General features: G+C 37.4%; 4 protein-coding genes across 4 annotated transcripts; 3 read left to right on the forward strand and 1 right to left on the reverse strand.

Moving 5' to 3' along the window:
• Nucleotides 1–785: 785 nt before the first annotated feature.
• Nucleotides 786–5900, forward strand: LOC131554281 (dehydrogenase/reductase SDR family member 11-like). Its single transcript, XM_058799503.1, has 7 exons — nt 786–967; nt 3874–4083; nt 4548–4642; nt 4740–4869; nt 4961–5053; nt 5137–5202; nt 5323–5900. The coding sequence occupies exons 1-7, from the start codon at nt 836–838 to the stop codon at nt 5362–5364; spliced, it is 768 nt and encodes a 255-aa protein (XP_058655486.1). The 5' UTR covers nt 786–835; the 3' UTR covers nt 5365–5900.
• Nucleotides 5901–7880: 1980 nt separating this feature from the next.
• On the forward strand, nt 7881–10658 carry LOC131554280 (dehydrogenase/reductase SDR family member 11-like). Its single transcript, XM_058799502.1, has 7 exons — nt 7881–8074; nt 8910–9119; nt 9573–9667; nt 9765–9894; nt 10009–10101; nt 10176–10241; nt 10469–10658. Exons 1-7 carry the CDS (start codon nt 7943–7945, stop codon nt 10508–10510), a joined length of 768 nt encoding a protein of 255 aa, XP_058655485.1. The 5' UTR covers nt 7881–7942; the 3' UTR covers nt 10511–10658.
• A 199-nt stretch (nt 10659–10857) lies between these two features.
• Nucleotides 10858–16588, reverse strand: proca1 (protein interacting with cyclin A1). The gene is made up of 4 exons (XM_058799498.1): nt 16040–16588; nt 15787–15919; nt 15055–15189; nt 10858–14941 (listed from the first exon to the last, which is right to left on the reverse strand). The coding sequence occupies exons 1-4, from the start codon at nt 16569–16571 to the stop codon at nt 13483–13485; spliced, it is 2259 nt and encodes a 752-aa protein (XP_058655481.1). The 5' UTR covers nt 16572–16588; the 3' UTR covers nt 10858–13482.
• Nucleotides 16589–16777: 189 nt separating this feature from the next.
• On the forward strand, nt 16778–22132 carry zgc:174895 (uncharacterized protein LOC100126024 homolog). Its single transcript, XM_058799506.1, has 5 exons — nt 16778–20620; nt 20784–20877; nt 21115–21261; nt 21573–21668; nt 21989–22132. The coding sequence occupies exons 1-5, from the start codon at nt 20498–20500 to the stop codon at nt 22129–22131; spliced, it is 603 nt and encodes a 200-aa protein (XP_058655489.1). The 5' UTR covers nt 16778–20497; the 3' UTR covers nt 22132.
• Nucleotides 22133–22701: the final 569 nt, after the last annotated feature.

Below are 22701 nucleotides of genomic sequence, written 5' to 3' on the forward strand. Positions count from 1 at the left end.
TTTATAAATGAGGCCCCTGATTTTCAAATAGTTGTATCTCGGCCAAATATTGTCCGATCATAACAAACCATACATCAATGGAAAGCTTGTGACTGGTTTTGTGGTCCAGGGTCACATTCTTTAGTGTTCAGTACAAGAAAGAAGCTCATACAGGTTTGAAACAAGTGATTGGTAAGTAAATGATGACAGATTTTTTTTTTTTTTAGGTGAACTATCCCTTTAAAGAGTTCTTAAGTAGACTATTAACCCAGAGGAAAGTGGAGACTGGACGTATTAGGGTCATTTCAAACAGAAGTACACTGTAACAAAAAAAAATTGAGCAAACTTAAAAGTTTAAGGCAACCAGCTTCAGCAGATTTTTGAGTTTTCTTTTTTTTTTAGGAGATTTTGAGTTCTCTCAACTTGTAAGATTTATAAACTTAAAACAAAAAGTTGAGAAAACTCAAAAATCTGCTAAACTGGATGCCTTAAACGTTTACGTTCTCTCAACTTTTGATTTTTTACCTAACCATTGTCACTTAGAATTCATTGCAAGAATATCTAAACGCGCCAGAAGTGTTTTATTTAGATTTGCTGCTATTTTTTTCTTATTATTTTGTTTTGTGATAAGACAAAATGAAAGTTCTTGCAAATAATGCGGGGTCGTTGGATTTTATGCGACTGCGAAATCTTGGAATAAAGAAAATCAGGTGCTCTGATGCAGCATGTAGCTAGTTGAATAGAATAGGAAGTGCATTGCTATTGGCTGGTTGTCAGGGTGTGCTCGTTTACATAAGAGAATGCAGTGAAGATCACTGGCAGCAGATTTTCTCTAAGAGTTTTGTGAACTTGTAACATGGATCGCTGGAAAGGCAGGGTTGCTCTTGTCACTGGAGCTTCAGTGGGAATCGGAGCTGCAATCGCAAAGTCTCTTGTCCAGCATGGCATGAAGGTGGTTGGCTGTGCCAGAAATGTGGAGCAAATTCAGGTAATGAATTATAAACATGTGAGGAGTAAATCGGAATAAATAAATCAATTTAAAAACGAAATCATGTGAGGTAATTTATGTAGCACCTCGCACGAAACACGAGCAGACTGTTTTAACAGAGATGGTCCACAGCCTGTATTGGTCAACTGAATAATAGTCTATTATTCTCATGTTATATGAAATCTGTATGTTTTCTTGGAAAACAAAGAAGATATTCAATTAAGTTTTTGAGATTTTAGGGCGTCATTTGCAAGTGTTTTGGATGGAAACATCTACTAAAAGAAATAAATGTAAATAATCTTGAAGCAGTGAACAAAGCGTCTATCCCTCTGTAGCAAAAATGTCAAAATAAATTAAATAAATAGGCTTGTTCACTAAAAATAAAAAAATTCTGTCAATGTTTACTTACCCTTATGTTGTTCCTAACCTTCTTTTGTTGAACATAAACGAAGAATATGGCTTACAACCAGGCCCGGCTCCACGGGGGGGCCAGGGGGGGCCTGGCCCACCCAGTCAGAAGCTTGGCCCACCCTGGCCCCACACATAACAGCCAATCACAAAATTGTTGTGATATTCAATTGAGGTTCATATATTTTTTTCTTTTTCGTTTTCTTACCGCCCACACCCACATACGTGCTAATACTGTATTTTCGCGCATCAGGAGCCGCTATCAACATGCGGAAATTGAAATGCTTTTGAATGGCGCTCGCGCCTTTCACTTTCGATTTGGCGATCACGCGTACCCCACTGAGCAAAGACACGTCCAAACAACGTCTTTTGTACTTCGTTTTGAACGTCCAATTTTGGTCCCCTGAAGGTGCAGACTGTGACGCCAGATGACGTCTTTTTCCAACGTCTAATGAGCGTCCAGTATTGGCGTCCACAGGACCTCTGTATAAGGGCTAATTGTAGGCCAAATGTGGTCTTTGTGGACGTCTTTTCTACATCAAACTTAAACTCATTTTAGACATCATGTACTCAATAAATAAATATTTAAATAACAAATAATGTTTCATCACAGGTAACCTATATTGATATTCATTAACCATGCTGATAAGAACAATGTTGATATTTGTCTTAAATAAAATAAATATTACATTCATTAATAATGTAAATTTTATGCACATGTCTTCGACATCCAAAAAGTTACCTAGTCCGGCGTTCAAATGTAGAACTGCATATTGACGTCCAAATGGGGTCTTGGTTAGACGTCCAAATAGCGGACCTAGTTTGCACGTCGTAGACGTGCAGAATTGGTCTTGGACCGACGGACGCAATATAGACATAATCTGCACGTCCGTCAGGCGTCTAATGTTTAGTGGGACAGTGCTCTGTGTAAAGGGAGAACATCTTACAAGATCAGATATTTGTCAATAAGCTAAGAATCTGTTGATGTATGGTTTCGTCAGTCTCAGTGGTGTAGTGCAGGGTATATTCAGGTATAAGGCTTATCAGTCGGCTTTGCGTAGCCTATACCTACTTCTAAATACCCTCTGATGCGCATTCAGTGGTGTCTCGCATTAGCCAAAATAATGACAGTCCACCACATGATTTGCTAATCAAATCGTCTGTGAATAAATGCAAATATTCCTAAAACACCCAGTAAAGACAGTGATGCGGTCAGGACGCGCCGGCTTCCCTTTAAATATGATTGATGATTGCGCGCCTGCTTTGTCCCCAGACAAGATGGCAAAATAATAATTAATTATTGATTTCTAATTTGAATCAGTACATTATAATATGAAAAGAAAAATCAAAAGGACCAGGTTTTTGCGATCAGATATTTTTAAACCGGTAAACTCCTGTAAACTTTTCAGTCCAAGGATCCAGTAAGCGAGCAGCGTTCAAACAGCAAGTTTAAAACAGCTCTAATACAGAGAAACCCGAGATCAGAGATTGCGGAGTTTGCGGAGAGTCGTTTAAGCTTGTATTTGGCTTAAAAGCACGAGTGTTTTATAATGGATTTTTCACTATATATAAAAATTGTAAATGGTATGGGGGAGGGGGGAGGGGGGAGGGAGGGATTACATTTGCCCGTCACTGCCATGGGAGAAACAGTCAGTCAAACATAGGAATATGTACAATTCTGGAAAAATGTATCTCTTTTGTTTGTTTTTTTCAAATAGAGATCATATTCTCCTATGATTCTCAGTAGACAACTAAACAAATAGCTTGTAATTTACTAGAGGTTCTGACAAAATGTTAATTGCTGCGGTCTATTTAATTTTTAAAATTTGAATTATGTATTGTAAAATTTGCACCTCTGTTGTGGCTAATATTAATTTCATAATTATCCTTACTCCATGAAGTAGCAGAACTTACGTGAAAATGTGCAAATGGCCCATTTTGGGGTGAATTAAATGCAAGTCTTAAATGTCACTGTTTATAAGGCATTCATCCTTTCACTTTAAAAAAAATGGGGGCATAAAAATAGTAGCCTATATCCCCCCCCCCCACACACACAAAAATCATAACCCCTGCCCACCTGGAATATCACTTGGCCCACCCTTCAACTCGTACCTGGAGCCGGGCCTGCTTACAACGATGTTTGATGGACCCCATTGACTTTATTGTAAGGAAGAAAAAAACTTTGGAAGTCAAATGGTCCATCAACTGTTTAGTTCCATTTTTTGAAATATGTTCAACAGAAGAAATAAACTTATTTTCGACTTGAGGGGGAGTAAATGATTATATAATTTTCATTTTGGGGTGAACCATCCCTATAAACAAGAATGATGCAGTGTATATTGCATTCTGACAAATTATGATACAAGAGCAGTAGTTTTTTTAAAGTTTTTTTTTATTTTTTATATCCCTCTATAATAAATTTATATCCCTCTACCAATGGTTTTGAGCTTTGTACCCTTCATGAAATGTTAATCTGAAAGTATTCTTTCCTTTCACAGAAATTGGCAGCAGAATGTGTCAATAGTGGATTCAATGGCACTCTGATCCCATACAAATGTGATCTGTCTGTTGAGGATGACATGTTATCCATGTTCTCTTGGATCAAAGTTCAACATCAGGGCATTGACGTGTGCATTAATAATGCTGGTTTGGCTCTCCAAGAGCCTCTGTTAAGCGGCAAAACCAGTGGCTGGAGGACTATGATGCATGTATGGGTCACACCTTATATTAGGTGGCCTTAACTACTATGTACTTACATCAAAAAATAAGTGCAATGTACTTATTGTGGTCATATTGTATTGCAAAACACTTTTGCTGCACTTTTGCTGCTATTGAGGTGGGATACGGGTAACGTTAGGGACAGGTTTGGTGGTGTGGGTAGGTTTAAGGGTGGGTTAAGGTGTGAGGGATGGCTCAACAGTGTAATTATAAATGTAATTACAGAAATTAATTACAGATGTTACTACATATAGGTATTTTAAAAATATAAGTACAATGTAAAAACTTGTATGTACACAATAAGTGCATTGTATCAAATGATTAATTTAAATGTAAGTACATAGTAGTTAAGGCCACCCTATATAAAGTGAGACCGATGTATGCAACTCAAATAAGCAGTTTTCCTTATCTAACATGCAGAATTAGTAAATTGCCAAATTTTCACATTTTGCAGGTGAATGTCATTGCCCTGTCAGTGTGCACCCGTGAGGCTTACCAGTCCATGAAAGAAAGAAAAGTTGATGATGGTCATATCATTAACATCAACAGGTACAGGTGTATTTTATTGCACCTTTGTTCTGTGTACTCGTTTTCCTGTATTTGTTCAGACACTAAAGCATTCACTGCCTTAAAATACATGTTTTAGTATTTGTGGACACCGGGTCGTCAACCGTGCTGATGCACACTTCTACACTGCCAGCAAATATGCAGTGACGGCTCTCACAGAAGGTTTGAGGCAAGAGTTACGAGAGGCCAAAACCCACATACGTGCCACTGTAAGAGCTGGAGGATAAAGTAGTAATATGATTATTCAAAATAAAACGTGTCTAAACACTTGTTGGCACTAAGAATGATCTTTTATTACAGTCTATATCTCCTGGATTAGTGGAGACGGAGTTAACATATCGGCTCTTTAGTCAAAACCCAGAAAAGGCTGCTGCTACCTATAAAGGCATAAAGGTATCAACAAATCCTGTTTCTTGTCTACAGAGCATGTTGTAGGTCATTGTTTACTTTTTTTCATTTAAATATCATATTTGCAGTGCCTGCAAGTAGCTGACATTGCAAACGCAGTGGTGTATGTCCTGAGTGCTCCTCCTCATGTTCAAGTAAGCATCATCCATCGCTGGAGAAACTATTGCGCTGTTGATGTCTGCTGGCTTTCTGACATTGGCCTAACCATGAACTTTTTTAGAAATAGAAAATTGACTTTCCTTTGCTCTCCGTAGATTGGTGACATTCAGATGAGGCCTGTGGAGCAGCTGCCATAAACTGAACAGAGAAACAGAATGAAGCATCTCTGACATAACGTCTTTAACAAACTTGTAAAAGTTTGCAGACAATCAAAGATCACAGGAATGTCCAATATAATCCTATGTTGTAAATAATAATTGTCAAGTCTTTAAATCTTTTGAAATGCATTTTGTAAAAACACAAAACACTGATCTGTTTCATCATGATATTTACATTTTTCATTGTAGTGACTGAAATGATTTAATGTACTATTGTTAACTTCATCCTAAACTTAAAAAAAAAAAAAAAAAAACTTTCTCTTTATTTATTCCTTCCCTTGCTAGCTTGTACTTATTTGAACAATGCCTGAGACTTGGTGTTACAAGCACTTCGTCTGTCTGATTGCCTCTTCAAGATGAATCGCTTATGTATTCCCCAATTGTAAGTCGTTTTGGATAAAAGCGTCTGCAAAATGACTAAATGTAAATGTATTTTGAGACAGAATACTTTAGGTGCTTAATAGCTCTTTCTGGTTTTATGTTTAAAAAGTGCCAACTATTCAATAGAGTTGATATAATAGAAACTAAAAGCCACTTTTTATTACTAGCCAAACATGGCTTGATGTATTGGAACCTGCATATCCATATTTTTATTTCAAATGTATAGGGATGGAGGGATTTCCCCAACCTCAAATTGCTCCAAACCTGTAGCTATTCTTTCAGATGTTGAAGATATTCTGAAGAATGTTGGTAACCGAACAGTTAACGGTAGCAATTAACTTCCATTATGTGAACCTGGACCACAAAACCAGTCTTAAGTCGCTGGGGTATATTTGAATAGTTCAGATGCTAAAGCCTCTAAGTGCCATCTGAAATTTTCCTCTAAAATGAGCATTTTTATCAAGCTCCTATATTTATGTTCAGTTATTTCACTTTAATTGCATAGAAAAGGACCTATACATTGCCATTAGAGTAAAATTACTGAACATAAACATAGGAGCCTGATAAAAAAAAAAAAGGCTAATTTCTGCTGAAAATTTGCATCTGAACTCTTCATTTGTAGCAGTAGCCAAAAATACATTGTACGGGTCAAAAAGATTGATTTTTCTTTTATGCCAAAAATCTTTAGGATATTAAGTAAAGATCATGTTCCATGAAGATATTTTTTTAATTTCCTACTGTAAATATATCAAAACTTAATTTTTGATTAGTGATATGCATTGCTAAGAACTTTGGACATTTGGACAACTTTAAAGGCAATTTTCTCAATATTTTGATTTTTTTTCTTCTTCTTTTTTGCACCCTCAGATTCCAGGGGCCTCATTTATAAAATGTTGCGCAGAAACCGTCCTAAATTTGATCTTACGATCGTTTCTCAGAAATGCGTACGTGCGATTCATAGAATGAACGTACGAACAGAAAACGAGTGTACGCGCCTCTTTCAGATGTGAAATCTATGAATTGCAAATTATCTTGAACTTGCGCGCAATTGAATGGTTTCAGCTCTCTGCCTTGTAAACGACTCCTAATTAATATCATTAACATATAAAATATCACCAATCATCATAATTTGGAACAGCGACCTGCAAGAAAAGCTTACATTTGAAAAAATCTGCATTACTCCGACAATAAAAAGTGTGTACGTCTGCTCGGACCCTGACGCGACGCTAAGCACTTTTCCACGTCAAAGACCGTTTTTATAAATATGAGCGTTGGCGTGGATTTAAGCGTACGCACACTCTACGATCAAATCTGTGCGTACTCACGCTTTATAAATGAGGCCCCTGATTTTCAAATAGTTGTATCTCGGCCAAATATTGTCCGATCATAACAAACCATACATCAATGGAAAGCTTGTGACTGGTTTTGTGGTCCAGGGTCACATTCTTTAGTGTTCAGTACAAGAAAGAAGCTCATACAGGTTTGAAACAAGTGATTGGTAAGTAAATGATGACAGATTTTTTTTTTTTTTTTTTAGGTGAACTATCCCTTTAAAGAGTTCTTAAGTAGACTATTAACCCAGAGGGAAAGTGGAGACTGGACGTATTAGGGTCATTTCAAACAGAAGTACACTGTAACAAAAAAAAAAAATTGAGCAAACTTAAAAGTTTAAGGCAACCAGCTTCAGCAGATTTTTGAGTTTTCTTTTTTTTTTTTAGGAGATTTTTGAGTTCTCTCAACTTGTAAGATTTATAAACTTAAAACAAAAAGTTGAGAAAACTCAAAAATCTGCTAAAGCTGGATGCCTTAAACGTTTACGTTCTCTCAACTTTTGATTTTTTTACCTAACCATTGTCACTTAGAATTCATTGCAAGAATATCTAAACGCGCCAGAAGTGTTTTGTTTAGATTTGCTGTTATTTTTTTCTTATTATTTTGTTTTGTGATAAGACAAAATGAAAGCTCTTGCAAATAATGCGGGGTCGTTGGATTTTATGCGACTGCGAAATCTTGGAATAAAGAAAATCAGGTGCTCTGATGCAGCATGTAGCTAGTTGAATAGAATAGGAAGTGCATTGCTATTGGCTAGTTTGTCAGGGTGTGCTCGTTTACATAAGAGAATGCAGTGAAGATCACTGGCAGCAGATTTTCTCTAAGAGTTTTGTGAACTTGTAACATGGATCGCTGGAAAGGCAGGGTTGCTCTTGTCACTGGAGCTTCAGTGGGAATCGGAGCTGCAATCGCAAAGTCTCTTGTCCAGCATGGCATGAAGGTGGTTGGCTGTGCCAGAAATGTGGAGCAAATTCAGGTAATGAATTATAAACATGTGAGGAGTAAATCGTAATAAATAAATAAATCAATTTAAAAAACGAAATCATGTGAGGTAATTTATGTAGCACCTCGCACGAAACACGAGCAGACTGTTTTAACAGAGATGGTCCACAGCCTGTATTGGTCAACTGAATAATAGTCTATTATTCTCATGTTATATGAAATCTGTATGTTTTCTTGGAAAACAAAAGGAGATATTCAATTAAGTTTTTGAGATTTTAGGGCGTCATTTGCAAGTGTTTTGGATGGAAACATCTACTAAAAGAAATAAATGTAAATAATCTTGAAGCAGTGAACAAAGCGTCTATCCCTCTGTAGCAAAAATGTCAAAATAAATTAAATAAATAGGCTTGTTCACTAAAAATAAAAAAATTCTGTCAATGTTTACTTACCCTTATGTTGTTCCTAACCTTCTTTTGTTGAACATAAACGAAGAATATGGCTTACAACGATGTTTGATGGACCCCATTGACTTTATTGTAAGGAAGAAAAAAACTTTGGAAGTCAAATGGTCCATCAACTGTTTAGTTCCATTTTTTGAAATATGTTCAACAGAAGAAATAAACTTATTTTCGACTTGAGGGGGAGTAAATGATTATATAATTTTCATTTTGGGGTGAACCATCCCTATAAACAAGAATGATGCAGTGTATACTGCATTCTGACAAATTATGATACAAGAGCAGTAGTTTTTTTAAGTTTTTTTTAATTTTTTATATCCCTCTATAATAAATTTATATCCCTCTGCCAATGGTTTTGAGCTTTGTACCCTTCATGAAATGTTAATCTGAAAGTATTCTTTCCTTTCACAGAAATTGGCAGCAGAATGTGTCAATAGTGGATTCAATGGCACTCTGATCCCATACAAATGTGATCTGTCTGTTGAGGACGACATGTTATCCATGTTCTCTTGGATCAAAGTTCAACATCAGGGCATTGACGTGTGCATTAATAATGCTGGTTTGGCTCTCCCAGAGCCTCTACTGAGCGGCAAAACCAGTGGCTGGAGGACTATAATGGATGTATGGGTCACACCTTATATTAGGTGGCCTTAACTACTATGTACTTACATCAAAAAATAAGTGCAATGTACTTATTGTGGTCATATTGTATTGCAAAACACTTTTGCTGCTATTGAGGTGGGATACGGGTAACGTTAGGGACAGGTTTGGTGGTGTGGGTAGGTTTAAGGGTGGGTTAAGGTGTGAGGGATGGCTCAACAGTGTAATTATAAATGTAATTACAGAAATTAATTACAGATGTAACTACATATAGGTATTTTAAAAATATAAGTACAATGTAAAAACTTGTATGTACACAATAAGTGCATTGTATCAAATGATTAATTTAAATGTAAGTACATAGTAGTTAAGGCCACCCTATATAAAGTGAGACCGATGTATGCAACTCAAATAAGCAGTTTTCCTTATCTAACATGCAGAATTAGTAAATTGCTAAATTTTCACATTTTGCAGGTGAATGTCATTGCCCTGTCAGTGTGCACCCGTGAGGCTTACCAGTCCATGAAAGAAAGAAAAGTTGATGATGGTCATATCATTAACATCAACAGGTACAGGTGTATTTTATTGCACCTTTGTTCTGTGTACTCGTTTTCCTGTATTTGTTCAGACACTAAAGCATTCACTGCCTTAAAATACATGTTTTAGTATTTGTGGACACCGGGTCGTCAACCGTGCTGATGCACACTTCTACACTGCCAGCAAATATGCAGTGACGGCTCTCACAGAAGGTTTGAGGCAAGAGTTACGAGAGGCCAAAACCCACATACGTGCCACAGTAAGAGCAGGAGGATCAAGATGTGCATCTGTTGAACACTTTATTTATGTAATATGATTACTGCATGTCCTATTGCAAGACGTGTTGGTACTAAGTGTGCTATTTCTTTAACAGTGTATTTCTCCTGGTTTAGTGGAGACAGAATTTGCCTACCGACTCTTTAGCGAAAACCCAGAATTAGCTGTTGCTACCTACAAAAGTGTAAAGGTATAGACAAATTCTGATTCCTTACTATACAATATGTTGAAGGTCATCATTTATGTGTTTAAATATATCTACAGTGCCTGCAAGCAGTTGACATCGCAAACGCAGTGGTGTATGTCCTGAGTGCTCCTCCTCATGTTCAAGTAAGCATCATCCATCGCTGGAGAAACTATTGCACTGTTAATGTCACTTAATCAGTGTTTTGATTATGACATGAATGGGATATTTTTCAGAAATTAGAATAATGGTTTATACTGATACAGAATCAATTTGAGAAGCAGTGGAAAACTTCTGCATTGTATTTAAGGTAATATCTTGATTTAATGGCTGAATTGTTTAATATAATAGTTTTTTCCTTCCTTTTGTGTAGATTGGTGACATTGAGATCACGCCAGTGGAGCAGTCCATGTAACAGATCAAGCATATCGACACCACTGTGACAGTGATGAAGTACAGAATTTGAAGTACAAAAATAAAGAAATCTATAAAATAATTATTGTTCAATTTAATAGTAAATTTACAAATAATAGTACATTTACTGGACTACATTTATTGTACTTGGGATTTTTAGAAAAAGTTCTAAATACTCCTGGTGCTGTTTTACTTAAATATTAAAAAACAATCAGCTTTGCAAAATGTGGAATTAATGTCATTTATTTTGTTTCACATATTGATAAACATTTACAAAGAATCAGTTCTGACTTTAGCTCTGAATTTGCAGCTCTGCATTAATGGTTTACATTGCATCAATGGTTTTAATCAAACTTCATGATTAAGAAAGTTATTGACTTCCGTAACACAAAAGTATAACACTTAATTTACTTCTAAAGACTTGAACTATAGTGCAGTGTTTTATGACATGCGTTTATAATGCTTTTGTGTTATTTTGGAGCTTGACGGCTTCAATCCTTATTCACTTTAATTATAAGAACAGCAAGGATATTCTTCAAACATTTACCTCTGTTTCATGGATAAATGAAAATCATGTGCATTTAAACTGATATTTTTGAATTGCCAGTATATCCATGCTGGTGTATCCACACTGTAAAAAATGACCGTGATTTTAACGGTAAAAACCTGTTAACAGTAAGTTCCCCTAAAATATACAGTGAAAAACTGTAATAGACATTTCAGACAATTTTACGGTGAAATACCACTTTTGGAAGTGAAAAAGAATATAAAATTTATAGGGAAAAAACGTAAATTGATGTTCCCAGAATTCCCAGCGTTGCATTTCAAATTTTGTTTGAATTTGATGTTTTTTCTTTGAAATAACTAGGTTTCTTCTTAGTTTTTTCTTATCAGTTATGTTTATTAGGGATGTATGTTACATCTAATGTTGTTAAATTAATGTTTATTGCATATTTCAGTTTAATGAGTCTCACCGTGATGGTGTTTAGTGCTTGTGTGAATGACACTGTGCACCTTCTATATGTTATTGTTTAAAAGCAATATTTTAAACGGTGTATATTTTACGGTAGAATTCCGGCAACCACAGCTACCTGTTTTTTACCGTAAATTTTACGGAGTACTTTTTTTTTTTTACAGTACTCACTTTTTTTCACTTTTGATAAATTGTATTTTTATTCCTAAAGTGTGGGTGTGTGAGGAAATTACCAAATAGCTCTTCTGGTTTTTCTGGTTCCCTCTGAAATCAAGGGTGACATCTATTGAATATCGAAACGTAAACTATTGCCATCGTTATCATGCCAAGAGTGGAAAACAATACCTTAATAAATTATCTTGTCAAACATGGTTGAGGTTAGTAAAAGAGTTCTCCAAAAACATAGTATAGTAATGAAAGGTATTAAAAAACAAGTGTTACCTTTCTGTGTATTTATAGTGTAAATGACAATTATTCAACTGATTTTTGCACTTGTTTTCAATTTAAGACTCTATAGCTGCTCACGGCCCAATGTTTCCTCCTCACGCATGATTGGAATCTCGAGGAAAACTGCCTAGCAACCAGAAATGTTCAGCCCCGAGTATAAAATGTGTGTTAATGCTGTGAGGGAAGCATTGTTTTGCCATTAAAATATTCTGCTTAAAAATGTAAAGCTCATTAACATTACCTTGCTTTAATCCAAACATAGTCAGATTAGTTATTTAGCCACTTTTCATACTTTTTACCCGCTTGACATTCATTGGAGTTCCTCTGTGGTCTTAGATGACCTGACACGTCTCGTCTCAGCATGTGGACAGAACGTGCAGTTACTCAGCAAAAACCTCTTGTTCTCATGGGAACATGGTCCTGCCCTCTTAACCCCATTTCCATGACTGTAACAGCACGAAACGCTGTGGAATCAATCATGAATTGTCTTTTATGCTTTGTAAGTGATACTATTGTACTGTTTTTGGAATGTACATTATTTCATAACATCTACACCCTCTGAATGCTGGATTATTATTCCATGTCTGGGAACCAGAGAGCTTGTATGAGACTCTACATTGTTTTCACACACTCTTTTTGAAACTGCTGAGTACAGTAGGGTCACAGAGGAGGAAGTTGGTGTGATGCAAAATGGTGTGATGTTCAGCTCAGGCCATAATATTAATAGATTTGGGTGGTCCCTCATTTGAATAATGGAAATCCCACATTGGGCTCTCTTGAGTAGTGTATATTCCAAACCCTGTTGAAATATATATTTTCAGTGGCCCCAACTTTAATTAGGAGGACAGATCCCCCAAACCCCATAATTCACACGCTGATTAATGATGCATGTCCAAACTTCTACATTAAGTAATTCCTACTTAATATGCATTATTGTAACACCGTGGCTTGAATCAGAACTTCAGGCTGCGATTCTGCAAAGGCCTTGCTTTCTAACAAGAACATGTGAGGGTCAGCTGATAGGAGATTTGAGTCCAGTGTTACAATACTCATTTAATGTCGGACGGTGGGTGAGGTACCTAAAGCAGATTATCCTTTGAGAAGAATGTGACCCTTTCTGCTTAAGTCCACTGGCAAAGGCCTAAAAAGGCCAAAGTCTGTGCTTGAACAAAGACTATCATAAATGGACTCAGTGCACTGCAGATACATGGCTAGGGGTTTTTTTTATACAGAAGGGCAAATGCTGTAAATAATCAGGTTACCTGGAGGAACACTTAACTTTTTGTTTATTAAAAATAAAACCCATACTGTGAAGAAGAGGAATGTTTTCTCAAACCATGCTATGGAAGGACCACCAGTGCTCTTATTTACTTTATTCAGCAATCATGTCGAGAAACACAAGCTTTATAAAATTGATCTGATCTGTCATTCTACCATCAACGAAGCTATAAAAACAGAGAAGGTAAAAACATGCTGCTTATTAAAACAATATCGTATGGCAGCCTAGAAGATATAAAAACCATTTGGTCGCACCATGCGGAGCTTCTTGAGTTTCATTCTCTCTTAACTTTTCCACGCTTTTCTCGATTTCCTCGCTCCCTGCTTCTCTTCGTTTTCGTGTTCCTAGGTCTGCGGGTTGCCGAGGATGGAGTGCTAGTCTGTAGGAGTGGAAACATTGGTGCTGTGTTCATCTCAGGATCCTTCAACTGAAACTCAGTGTCCTTTTCGATCAGAGTCGGGAGGGGTGTCGTGTCTGCAACGTCAGGCAAAACCGCTTCATAGCAGATTCTGATTACACGCCTTCCTTTGTTCTTTCTACCATTGGTGTCCTTCAAACCTTCTGTCGGGTTTTCAAGTTGGTCCAATCCCAGTCGCTCTAGTACATCGGTTGGCCTGACAGTTGCAGAACCTGTGAACAATAGTGGATCCTGAGAGCTGATATCACGAGGAGGTTCTTCTGTAGAGGAAGCAATGATTTTCCTCATTCTCTTTCTTCCTTCTCTCTGCCTTGAACTTGGCCTTTTGGTTCTAACAATGGGTGTTTTTTGTGTAGTAGTGACTACAGGTCCCTTTTCTTCCGTGTGCATTGTACTTTGCGTCACCTCATTTCTTACAGCGGCAGTTGGACTCTCGGGTGTTGACGTTACGAAACTGACACCTTCAGACGGACTAGTCGACAGAGCTTCTTCCTTGGCTTCTGTGGAAGGGTTGTTTTTTCTTTGCTTTTTCTTTCCGGCTCTTTGTCTCAGCTTAGCTCTGGTCTTATCACGGACAGCTGGGGTAATGTGAGCTGTAGGTGAGGTGGAGACTAACTCTGTGTCATTTGCTGGTCTGTGCTGTAGAATCTCTGGTTCTTTATCTGTCTTTATTGAGGTGGTAATGGTTGCAACATCCTGATTACCATTCACTGTCCTCTGAGGATCATCTCTCATCATCTTATTAGAATTTCCTTCAGAGTCTAGCTCACTGTTCATGAAATTGTTTTCTTTTATCCTAAACCCATCCATCTTCGCTGATTCCTCTGCAAAGTTGTTCTTACCCATGACCTCCTCTGTTTGACCGGTCGATGGCGCTCCGGTCGTTCCTTCATCGACCTTTAACACGGCGTCGAGTTTTTTATTCTTCTTCCTGCCTTTACCCTTTCCTCGTTTCTTCTTGTTCTCTTTTTTCTTCTTGCTGGAATTTTTCTTCCTCTTCTTCTCTGACGTCTGAGTTTCTCCTTTACCTGCGTCTGCAGACGAGCTTTGAGAGGTGGAGACTGTGGCGAGCACTTTAATGAAATCCTCTGCAGCCGTCACCACGTTTGTGAGCGAGGGCTCTTCAGGCGCGGTGGTCTTCGATTCAGAGAATGATGATTGTGTTGTGCTTTCAGAGGTTGCAGTGTTCTGCTTTTCTTCGTCTGATTGTTTAGGAGGAGCGATAGTCAAAACATCAATGACATCAATGCCTCCAAAGTCATAAGGGATTGATTCTTTAATTACTGCAACAGGAACTCTGTCATACTTTTTACACCTTTATAATGGAGAGAAGAGTAAAAACTGCATTAATTTGGCTATTAATTTGGCTACTGTACGCCAGAGTATAAGGAAGGAATTCGAAAGAATTACATAGAATTTGATACTTACACCCCATACCAGTGACGCTCAACACACTGCTCTTCAAATGAAAACTCAAAGCAAGGCGCTTCGATCACATTAAAGAAAGCTTGTCCAACGACTCGGGATGAAGTGTCATTGACAAGTCTCAGGCATTCCTTTAAGCTGTAAGATGCAGATGTAAACGTATAAATGTTCATTAGCTTAAATAGATTTGGAGATGATTTTAAAATGTCTATTTTTTCAGCATTTAGATTTTATTGCAGGTCTAACATCAGTTAAAAATTTTTTTTTTGGAAAACAAACACTGTAAAAATGGCAACCTGCTGCAAACATTCACTTGATTTTTTTCTACCTGATCTAAGCCTTAAATTTAGTTCTCCTTATGATGGTTCTATAAAAAAATAATTTTGAGTAAAAATTAATTGGTGTTGATTATTGTAACATCTCCAAATGAAGCACATGTTAATATTTTGTAGATAGCTGACAAGTATCTAGAAAATTTGTTGAATTTTTTGGCATAATTGTCAAGTTTTTCCATCATTTTAGTCACATTTTAGTTCTTCAAATGAATAGAATAAAATAAAAACACTAAACTTCTCATAATAAGTGTCTCACAATTAATATAAAGTTGTAAAAAAGGCATATAGACAACAGTAAGTGTTTTTTAAGTGTTTAAAGTAGGCTAGTTTTAAATTAAGTATTGCATGTCATGCTGCTGTCATCTATCATACTTTCATATCTGGACCACATCAAACTTACGCATTGTCGCAGTCGCAGTGGCTAAGGGAGTGCCATTTAAAGTTGGTGTATCCATAATTGGAGGAGAACGCATGGATGACATACGGGCAGTAATCGTGAACGCGGCAGCATTTGTCGGTCTCTCCGAATTCGCCTGAGGGAAAAAAAAATGAATTAAAAAAAAAAAATCACATGCACAAAATGCCTAAACACCTGCTACAGTGTGAGAATTAAATAATAGGCTACTCAAGTCAGTAAATTAAAGTCAACTCACCTAACTGGTCATAATGATCTGCGATGTTTCCTGCACCACACCAAAGTGTCCCGGGATAAGTGAAGCCTCGCTTGGTTCGCGTCTTTTTATTGTTCGCTGCATCAGAGTTTGGCTCTTTTGCTTGTTTTGTTGTCGTGATCACGTTCCTGTCGCCTTTTGACTTCAGCTGGTTACAGTTCGCCTTCGCTTCGGACACCCCATTCAAACTCATCTTCAAATCGGAGCTCATTTGGTTTCTTAGCCCAAGTCTGCACACGTGCATGAAGGATTTCACTTGCATTTCGTTTTGGATCACAGAGCAGTCGACCAGGCGGCCCTCAGAGTCATGCACAGAGCGAACCTCTTCAGCCCCATCGGTAACCTGATGGAGGTGATACTCTCCCACAACCGAACTTTTGGCGCAAAGAGTGTTGTTAAGCATGTAAAAGAGCTCTTTGCTCTCTTTCTCTGCATCTAAAGCTTTGCTTAAGAATTCGCCTTTAACAAAGTTCCTGTCTAGATAAGACAGAAACACGAAAAACACGGACCACATCGCGGCGGGCGGCACTTTCAGCACCACGGAGTCTCAGACAGCACCGCAGCCTCTCCTGTCCAACGAGTACCGGCTTCTTTCACCGGCTGCCGTGGGTATTAATATATTGCCGGTCAATAATGGGAGGGATCTGTCATTTAATTAACCCTTTCCTCCTCCAATGAACTTGAATACCCTAATGTGCATCTGTTTCCTCCTCCTGGCGTCCCTGTGGCAAATGAACAATGTGCAATGATTTCCAGTGGATTGTCATTTAAAACGGACCCTATATATTTGCAAAAGGCAAATTCGTGCTTCTCTGATTTGCGAGAGGGAAATGTTGCAAGGCAAAAGCTAAACAAAAGGGTATTCTTGTTTTCTTTCTTTCTTTCTTTTATTAAATCAATTCTTTGCCAACCCACATTTTGCATTATTGTTATTTTTATTACATTTTAGGACAATAGAAGGCATGGCATTGCAGTTAAAAGCAGATAAAACAGAATTACAAGTATTTAAGGCAAATTTAGGAAGGCCTATGAATTCTACAAAAACCTTCCAAACAAAAGATTAGAGATCGCATATGTAGCCTAATCTTTTTAGATATAGCTTAGCCTAAGTAAAATAGTACTTTGTTTTCAAACAACGTCAAATTAATCACAAAAGTCAGATTACAAGCAATTCCTAAATAAGACGTAATGATCGCAACAGTTCGCTGTTTAGCGTTAGCTAGTCATTATTCTTCAGTTTGTTATACTAGCTAAATAAATGACCCCCTCAAAGTCACCTCACAGAGTAAAAACAATACAAACTTTACATCATGTCTACAAGTACAATAGGACTATAGCATATTTTTCTTAAATGTGGATTCTTTTATTCAAGCCGTGTTTGTTGTCTGCACGCGCACCGGAATTTGCAATCCTACATAATGAATGTTGGGTGTAATGGATATGTGTGTTTTGACCGCAAGTAACCCCATCTCTCCCCACACCTCGAGATTTACTTTGGTGACGCAGCAAGGAGGAGGTTCCTTTGGCGCTCTCCATAGTAACAAGAGATGGGGTGATTCTTCCGACCCAACGAGATTGGGCATTCTAATTTCACAAAAGGAATGGGTAGTGACCTAATTTGGAACAGTGGGCTTTTTCAATGCAGACCAATGATGATCTCCATGCAGTTACTGAACATCAGTGTCTTTCCTTTGGTTACACGGATCTTAACTTTGGGACTTTTAACAGACGCCAGTAAAGTGAAAAAGAGTAATTTGAGAAGAGAACGCACGTTTGTCCTTGTCCATATGTAAATAAATTTGCAATTGTTCGTGTCTATTGCTTTCAGGCAATTAAATATGTAGCTTTCCAGTGCTGTATTTCTAAGAAAAAATATCATATGATTAAAATTGTCCATCCCAGATTAAATTTATTTTAACTCATTTTTAATTATTAACATAGGCTATTTAACAGTTGGCACAACATTGCTTAAAAGGGTAGGCTACAAACAATGAACTAACAAAATAACCAAACAAATCAGGTAGGCCTATTGGGTATGTGCAAGTCCAAAAGCGAAATATTTATGGTCGGCTTTCAAAGAGCCCCCGTTGAGTCCAACAGTGGGCTTTGGCAAAGAAATCGGATTGGTGGGGGAGGAAACAAATTATGTAAAATCACCAGAGGCAACATGCGACGTTGTTGGAAAATCAATCCGATGTAGTATTTATTTAATACTCATTAAAAACCTTTGCCAAGATATTAATCACTGCGTGATTCACATAGGCTACTTGAACTGTGCCTACTTCATCACAGCACACTGTAATTTAGGCAAAACTGACTTTTCTTTAAGCTGTTTATGATCTGCAATAGCACATTTGGATCATAAATCTGAACAGCCTGAGGTGTGAAAATATAAAACGTTGCATGTGCTATCTGATGTACAGAGGAATCCATTATCCTAAATTGCACATGATTTTCGGATATTGCAAAAAGGAACCCTATTTCCGTATTATAGGCTATTAAACAATGAAATAAATTAGTCAGCTGCTCAATCAAGAGGTCACTATGAGAAATCTCTGCAGAAAATAAAACGACCAAATAAAAAAAGACCAAAAGATTCTATAATAAAATGGTCCATATAATTTCGATCTTTTGTGGATTGTATTTATGTACTGTATATGCGAGTCATGCATAATGAGGCGCAATTCAATTGAAACAGGCTCCTGGCACCTTGCACATAAAGACGATAATAGTCATCTGCTTAGGCTTTTTTCCCCTTCTTTTTATTTTATTTTTATTTATTTATTTTTTATCGGTTTCCCTATATTTTTCCATTGTAGTTAGCCTACTGCCGTTCATTCAGCAATTAATAATAATAATAAAAAAATCTGTCTATCTATCTGAGGGTTGTCCCCCCTTAAAAAAAAAAGTGATTAAAAACCACGCTGTGTATAGTAAATAACAATGTTTCAGACTTTAAATAATTGTGTAGCCTAAAGTAAAACAACACAAACGGGGCAAAAGTGCGTTTTAAGTTTAGAAGAAATATTGTGAGTCTCTCCCTTCCTTGTCTCACAGTGCTTTGGTCCAAATGCCTGCATTCCTCTTTTACTCACACAAGTCCGGTGAGAGAGAACAAAGTCAATAGTTGTGGAACTCCAGTAAGTAAGGCTGTCAAGGCTATTTTATCCACTTAAACATCGGATGAAGTGATTATTTTCTCTTTAATACAGGCGATGCCAATGTATTTTTCGATGAGTCTGCTACATTAGCAATAATAACGTTACCTGCTTGACAGAAAGGGTTGCCAGGTTTTCACAACAAAACCCGCCCAATTGCTACTTAAAACTAGCCCAAAACCAGCCCAATTACCCGCGTTTCGAGGGGGTCCCCCGGTAAAAATCGCGTTCCGGGGGCTAAAATTGGGGTCGCTTCAACCCGCAGACATGGAAATTATGGGCAATCCTCACTCTTTCTGAATCTCTCATGAGAGATATGAATATTTCTACTTGGCTGTCAGCTGTCAGCGTCACTTCAGCGTCTCGGCTGATATCGCGGAGGGATATTATTTCTTCTTCATGTGACACGGTTCGGGACACACGCCGCACAAGCCATAGTGCGGATAGATATCATGATAAGAAGAGCGCATTTAGCCCCGGGTTAGTCCTAGGAGTCAGTCACACTGTAGCGCAACGTGACGTTACTGAGCATTTATTAAAACATATCCTGACTCAACATTATGGGTCCTTTCGTTCTTTCTTTCCCTCTCTCTTTATTTATTTACTTACTTACTTACTTAACATAGTTGCTGCCACACACTAGACAGCTCAACCCCCTTCTTTGGGCTGGACACAGTAGCTGACTAAACGCAAACAGTCTCCAGAGCTCTGGTTTGTGGCTAATGGTTTGCGGTACCCAAAATTTGCACGTGTCTCTTAATTAACATCATCAGCTCCTTAGACGTGAGCTACCTGCAATGAACTGTGTTCCAATTGACATGCTCCCTACACAGTGTTCATTGCTCCCTACTCCCTGAGCAGGGGATCCGTTGAAGTTTACTTCACTTCGGAACATTCATTCCCAGATTTGCGATGAAAACTAGACGAAACTAGAGAAGTGTGAAGTTTGACAATACTTCTGTAAATAAATACTATTTAAATTCACGTCTCGCACACTTTACTGCCCTTTGCATGGAACATATTATATGCTTGTTTCGAACTAGAATCACGGCGGAATATCCGGTGATGTCCACTTCGCAGGTGGACACGGTCGAATAGAACAAACGTTGTACGTGATGGGAGATATATGAAATGTGCAGAGCTGGGGGCGCGAGGACTGGGGTTGGGAAACGCTGAGTTAAGAGATTACTCTGGGGAGATATGAAAACGCCCACTTTACACTAGTTGCTCTGACACCAAATACACGCCGTTACCGGGGTGAGTTTTCAGAAGTCTTTCCAGAATGGATGTTTTAGCAGTTCCCCAAACGAGAGAAGAGGGCTGGTACTTGTCTCTTATGGCACCAAACACAAAGGGTCCAAAGTTTGCATGGCTTGATCCATCAAGACTCTATTGCAATTCACAGGTAAACAATCAATCTTGTTGCACGTCAAACTTTACCCAGTAGTCCATCCTTATTAAATAACCTAACTTTAATGCATCTTGATGTCTGAAAAATAAAGACATGTTATGGATTTTCTAGTTTCTAGTCTCTGCTCACTGTTTTCTGTCACTCTTGGCTGATCCAGGCACTGTCAGATTGCGTAAAAGATCTTCTCAAACCATTCCAGAATGAGACCATTGACCTGGTGGCTGGAATAGATGCCATGGGCTTCATCCTTGGTATAAAACTATCTCTTTTTTAGCTGGTGTCAGTCTGAACTCATGAGACAGTATTTTTAGCTCAGTTCACATGTTGCAGTGTATATATAACACCTCTGCAAACAGGCTAAATATAGCCTATAACTGGATATAAACTTAGGGACCATCTCTAAAGCCTGACTTAATGAAATGCAAATCTATGAAAGATCGATTATATGTATTGTGGATTTTATTTTTTACTTTCTCCTGCAATTTCAGGGTCAGCTGTGGCCAAAACTTTACGGAAAGGATTTTTGGCCATTCGAAAAGCAGGACACTTATGTGTTCAAACTCGCACTCGGGACTACAGCGACTACTCTGGACGAGAGAAACTGATGGAAGTGCGTGTTGACGTGTTAAAGCCAGGTACTGACGCATGTCAACTCATATATTGTCACTATAATGGCTGATAAAACGTTGTTGAAGGCTATATTGGAATGGAAAAGGGCATTTAAAGTTGAAAGTTAAGACACCTAAATCAAATGAATTTTTACTTATAAAGTTTGCAGTGATTTATAAGTTTTCAATCAAGCTCAGATGTCCTATCTCACTACAAAATCCCATTGCATTGCATAATGACTGCAGAACCATGTGTATTCAAATGTTTTTAATAACACTTCTACTTCTTAGTAAGACAAAAAAATGGGAAATTATAGGTATGTTATGATGTATTTCAGGTCTGCGGGTTCTTATAGTAGACCAGTGGATTGAGACTGGAGGAACTATGAGAGCAGCTATCAAACTGGTGGAGAATCAAGGAGCTACTGTTGTAGGTAAGCATAAAACAGCTAATATAATAAAAGCAAAGAAATGTTTTGAGAGATCGTGAACTTGTCCACTGCCCCTCTCCACCTGAAACCTTTATATCTTTCTTTGATGTTGATTCTCCCTTTAGGGCACTATTAAAATAATGTAACTAGAGTATGACTGGTGAGAGTTTATTGGCATTCTTGTTATATTAGTTGCTGAAAGATACAACGCATGGGATTTGGACAGCTTCTTTCTGTGAGAGGGTGTAATAGCTCTTGTTCACTTATCAGTAGACTTGATTAAGATGGTAAAATTAGTGCTATTCTTTCTCTATTCTTTGTAGGCATTGCTGCTGTGGCCATTGAAAACAGTGAGGGAGGAAAGTGGCTAAAGGAAAACTATAAATATTCCCACTGCATTCCAAATGAGCTGCAATCTCAGATAGACAGTCAATACCTGGAGTCTTTTAAGAACTTTAGTGGTTAAATATTAAGAATTCAGGGAAAAAATATTCATGTGAAATTTAAAATTCCAAGATGAATCGGCCCTTGAATCATTTGCAGGTTGACATGTATTATTGTGTGTGAAGAGGTATGAATCTTGTGAGGACTGATCTTTCTAAGCTTTAATGAATGCGATGCAGTATATTTGTCATGTTTTAAGCATTTGTCATATTGGTCATGAATACCTCTGTTGTTGTTACACTGAAATACCAATAGAGGTCACTATCAGGTTGTAGCTCAGATTTCTAACTTATTACTAACTTGAAAATGGTAAAATAATCAATAATGATCAATTTCATGTAAATCGGTATTTAATCAAAATAACAGTATTACTATGATATTAACACATTTGGGAAAAAATACCCATTTTATTTATTTTAGTTTTAAAATAATTAAATAAATGGCTTATTTAAGGAAAAACAGTTTATTTAGAATAAAAATGTCAGTCACAGAAAACAAAGTATATAAGCCGTAATACTAAAAAAAAAAAAAAAACTTTACAGCAAGAATTTGAACCTATATCAAAAATATTGTCTATAACTTCAAGGAAAAT

Source organism: Onychostoma macrolepis, chromosome 15, assembly GCF_012432095.1.
Source record: "Onychostoma macrolepis isolate SWU-2019 chromosome 15, ASM1243209v1, whole genome shotgun sequence".
NCBI lineage: Eukaryota > Metazoa > Chordata > Actinopteri > Cypriniformes > Cyprinidae > Onychostoma > Onychostoma macrolepis.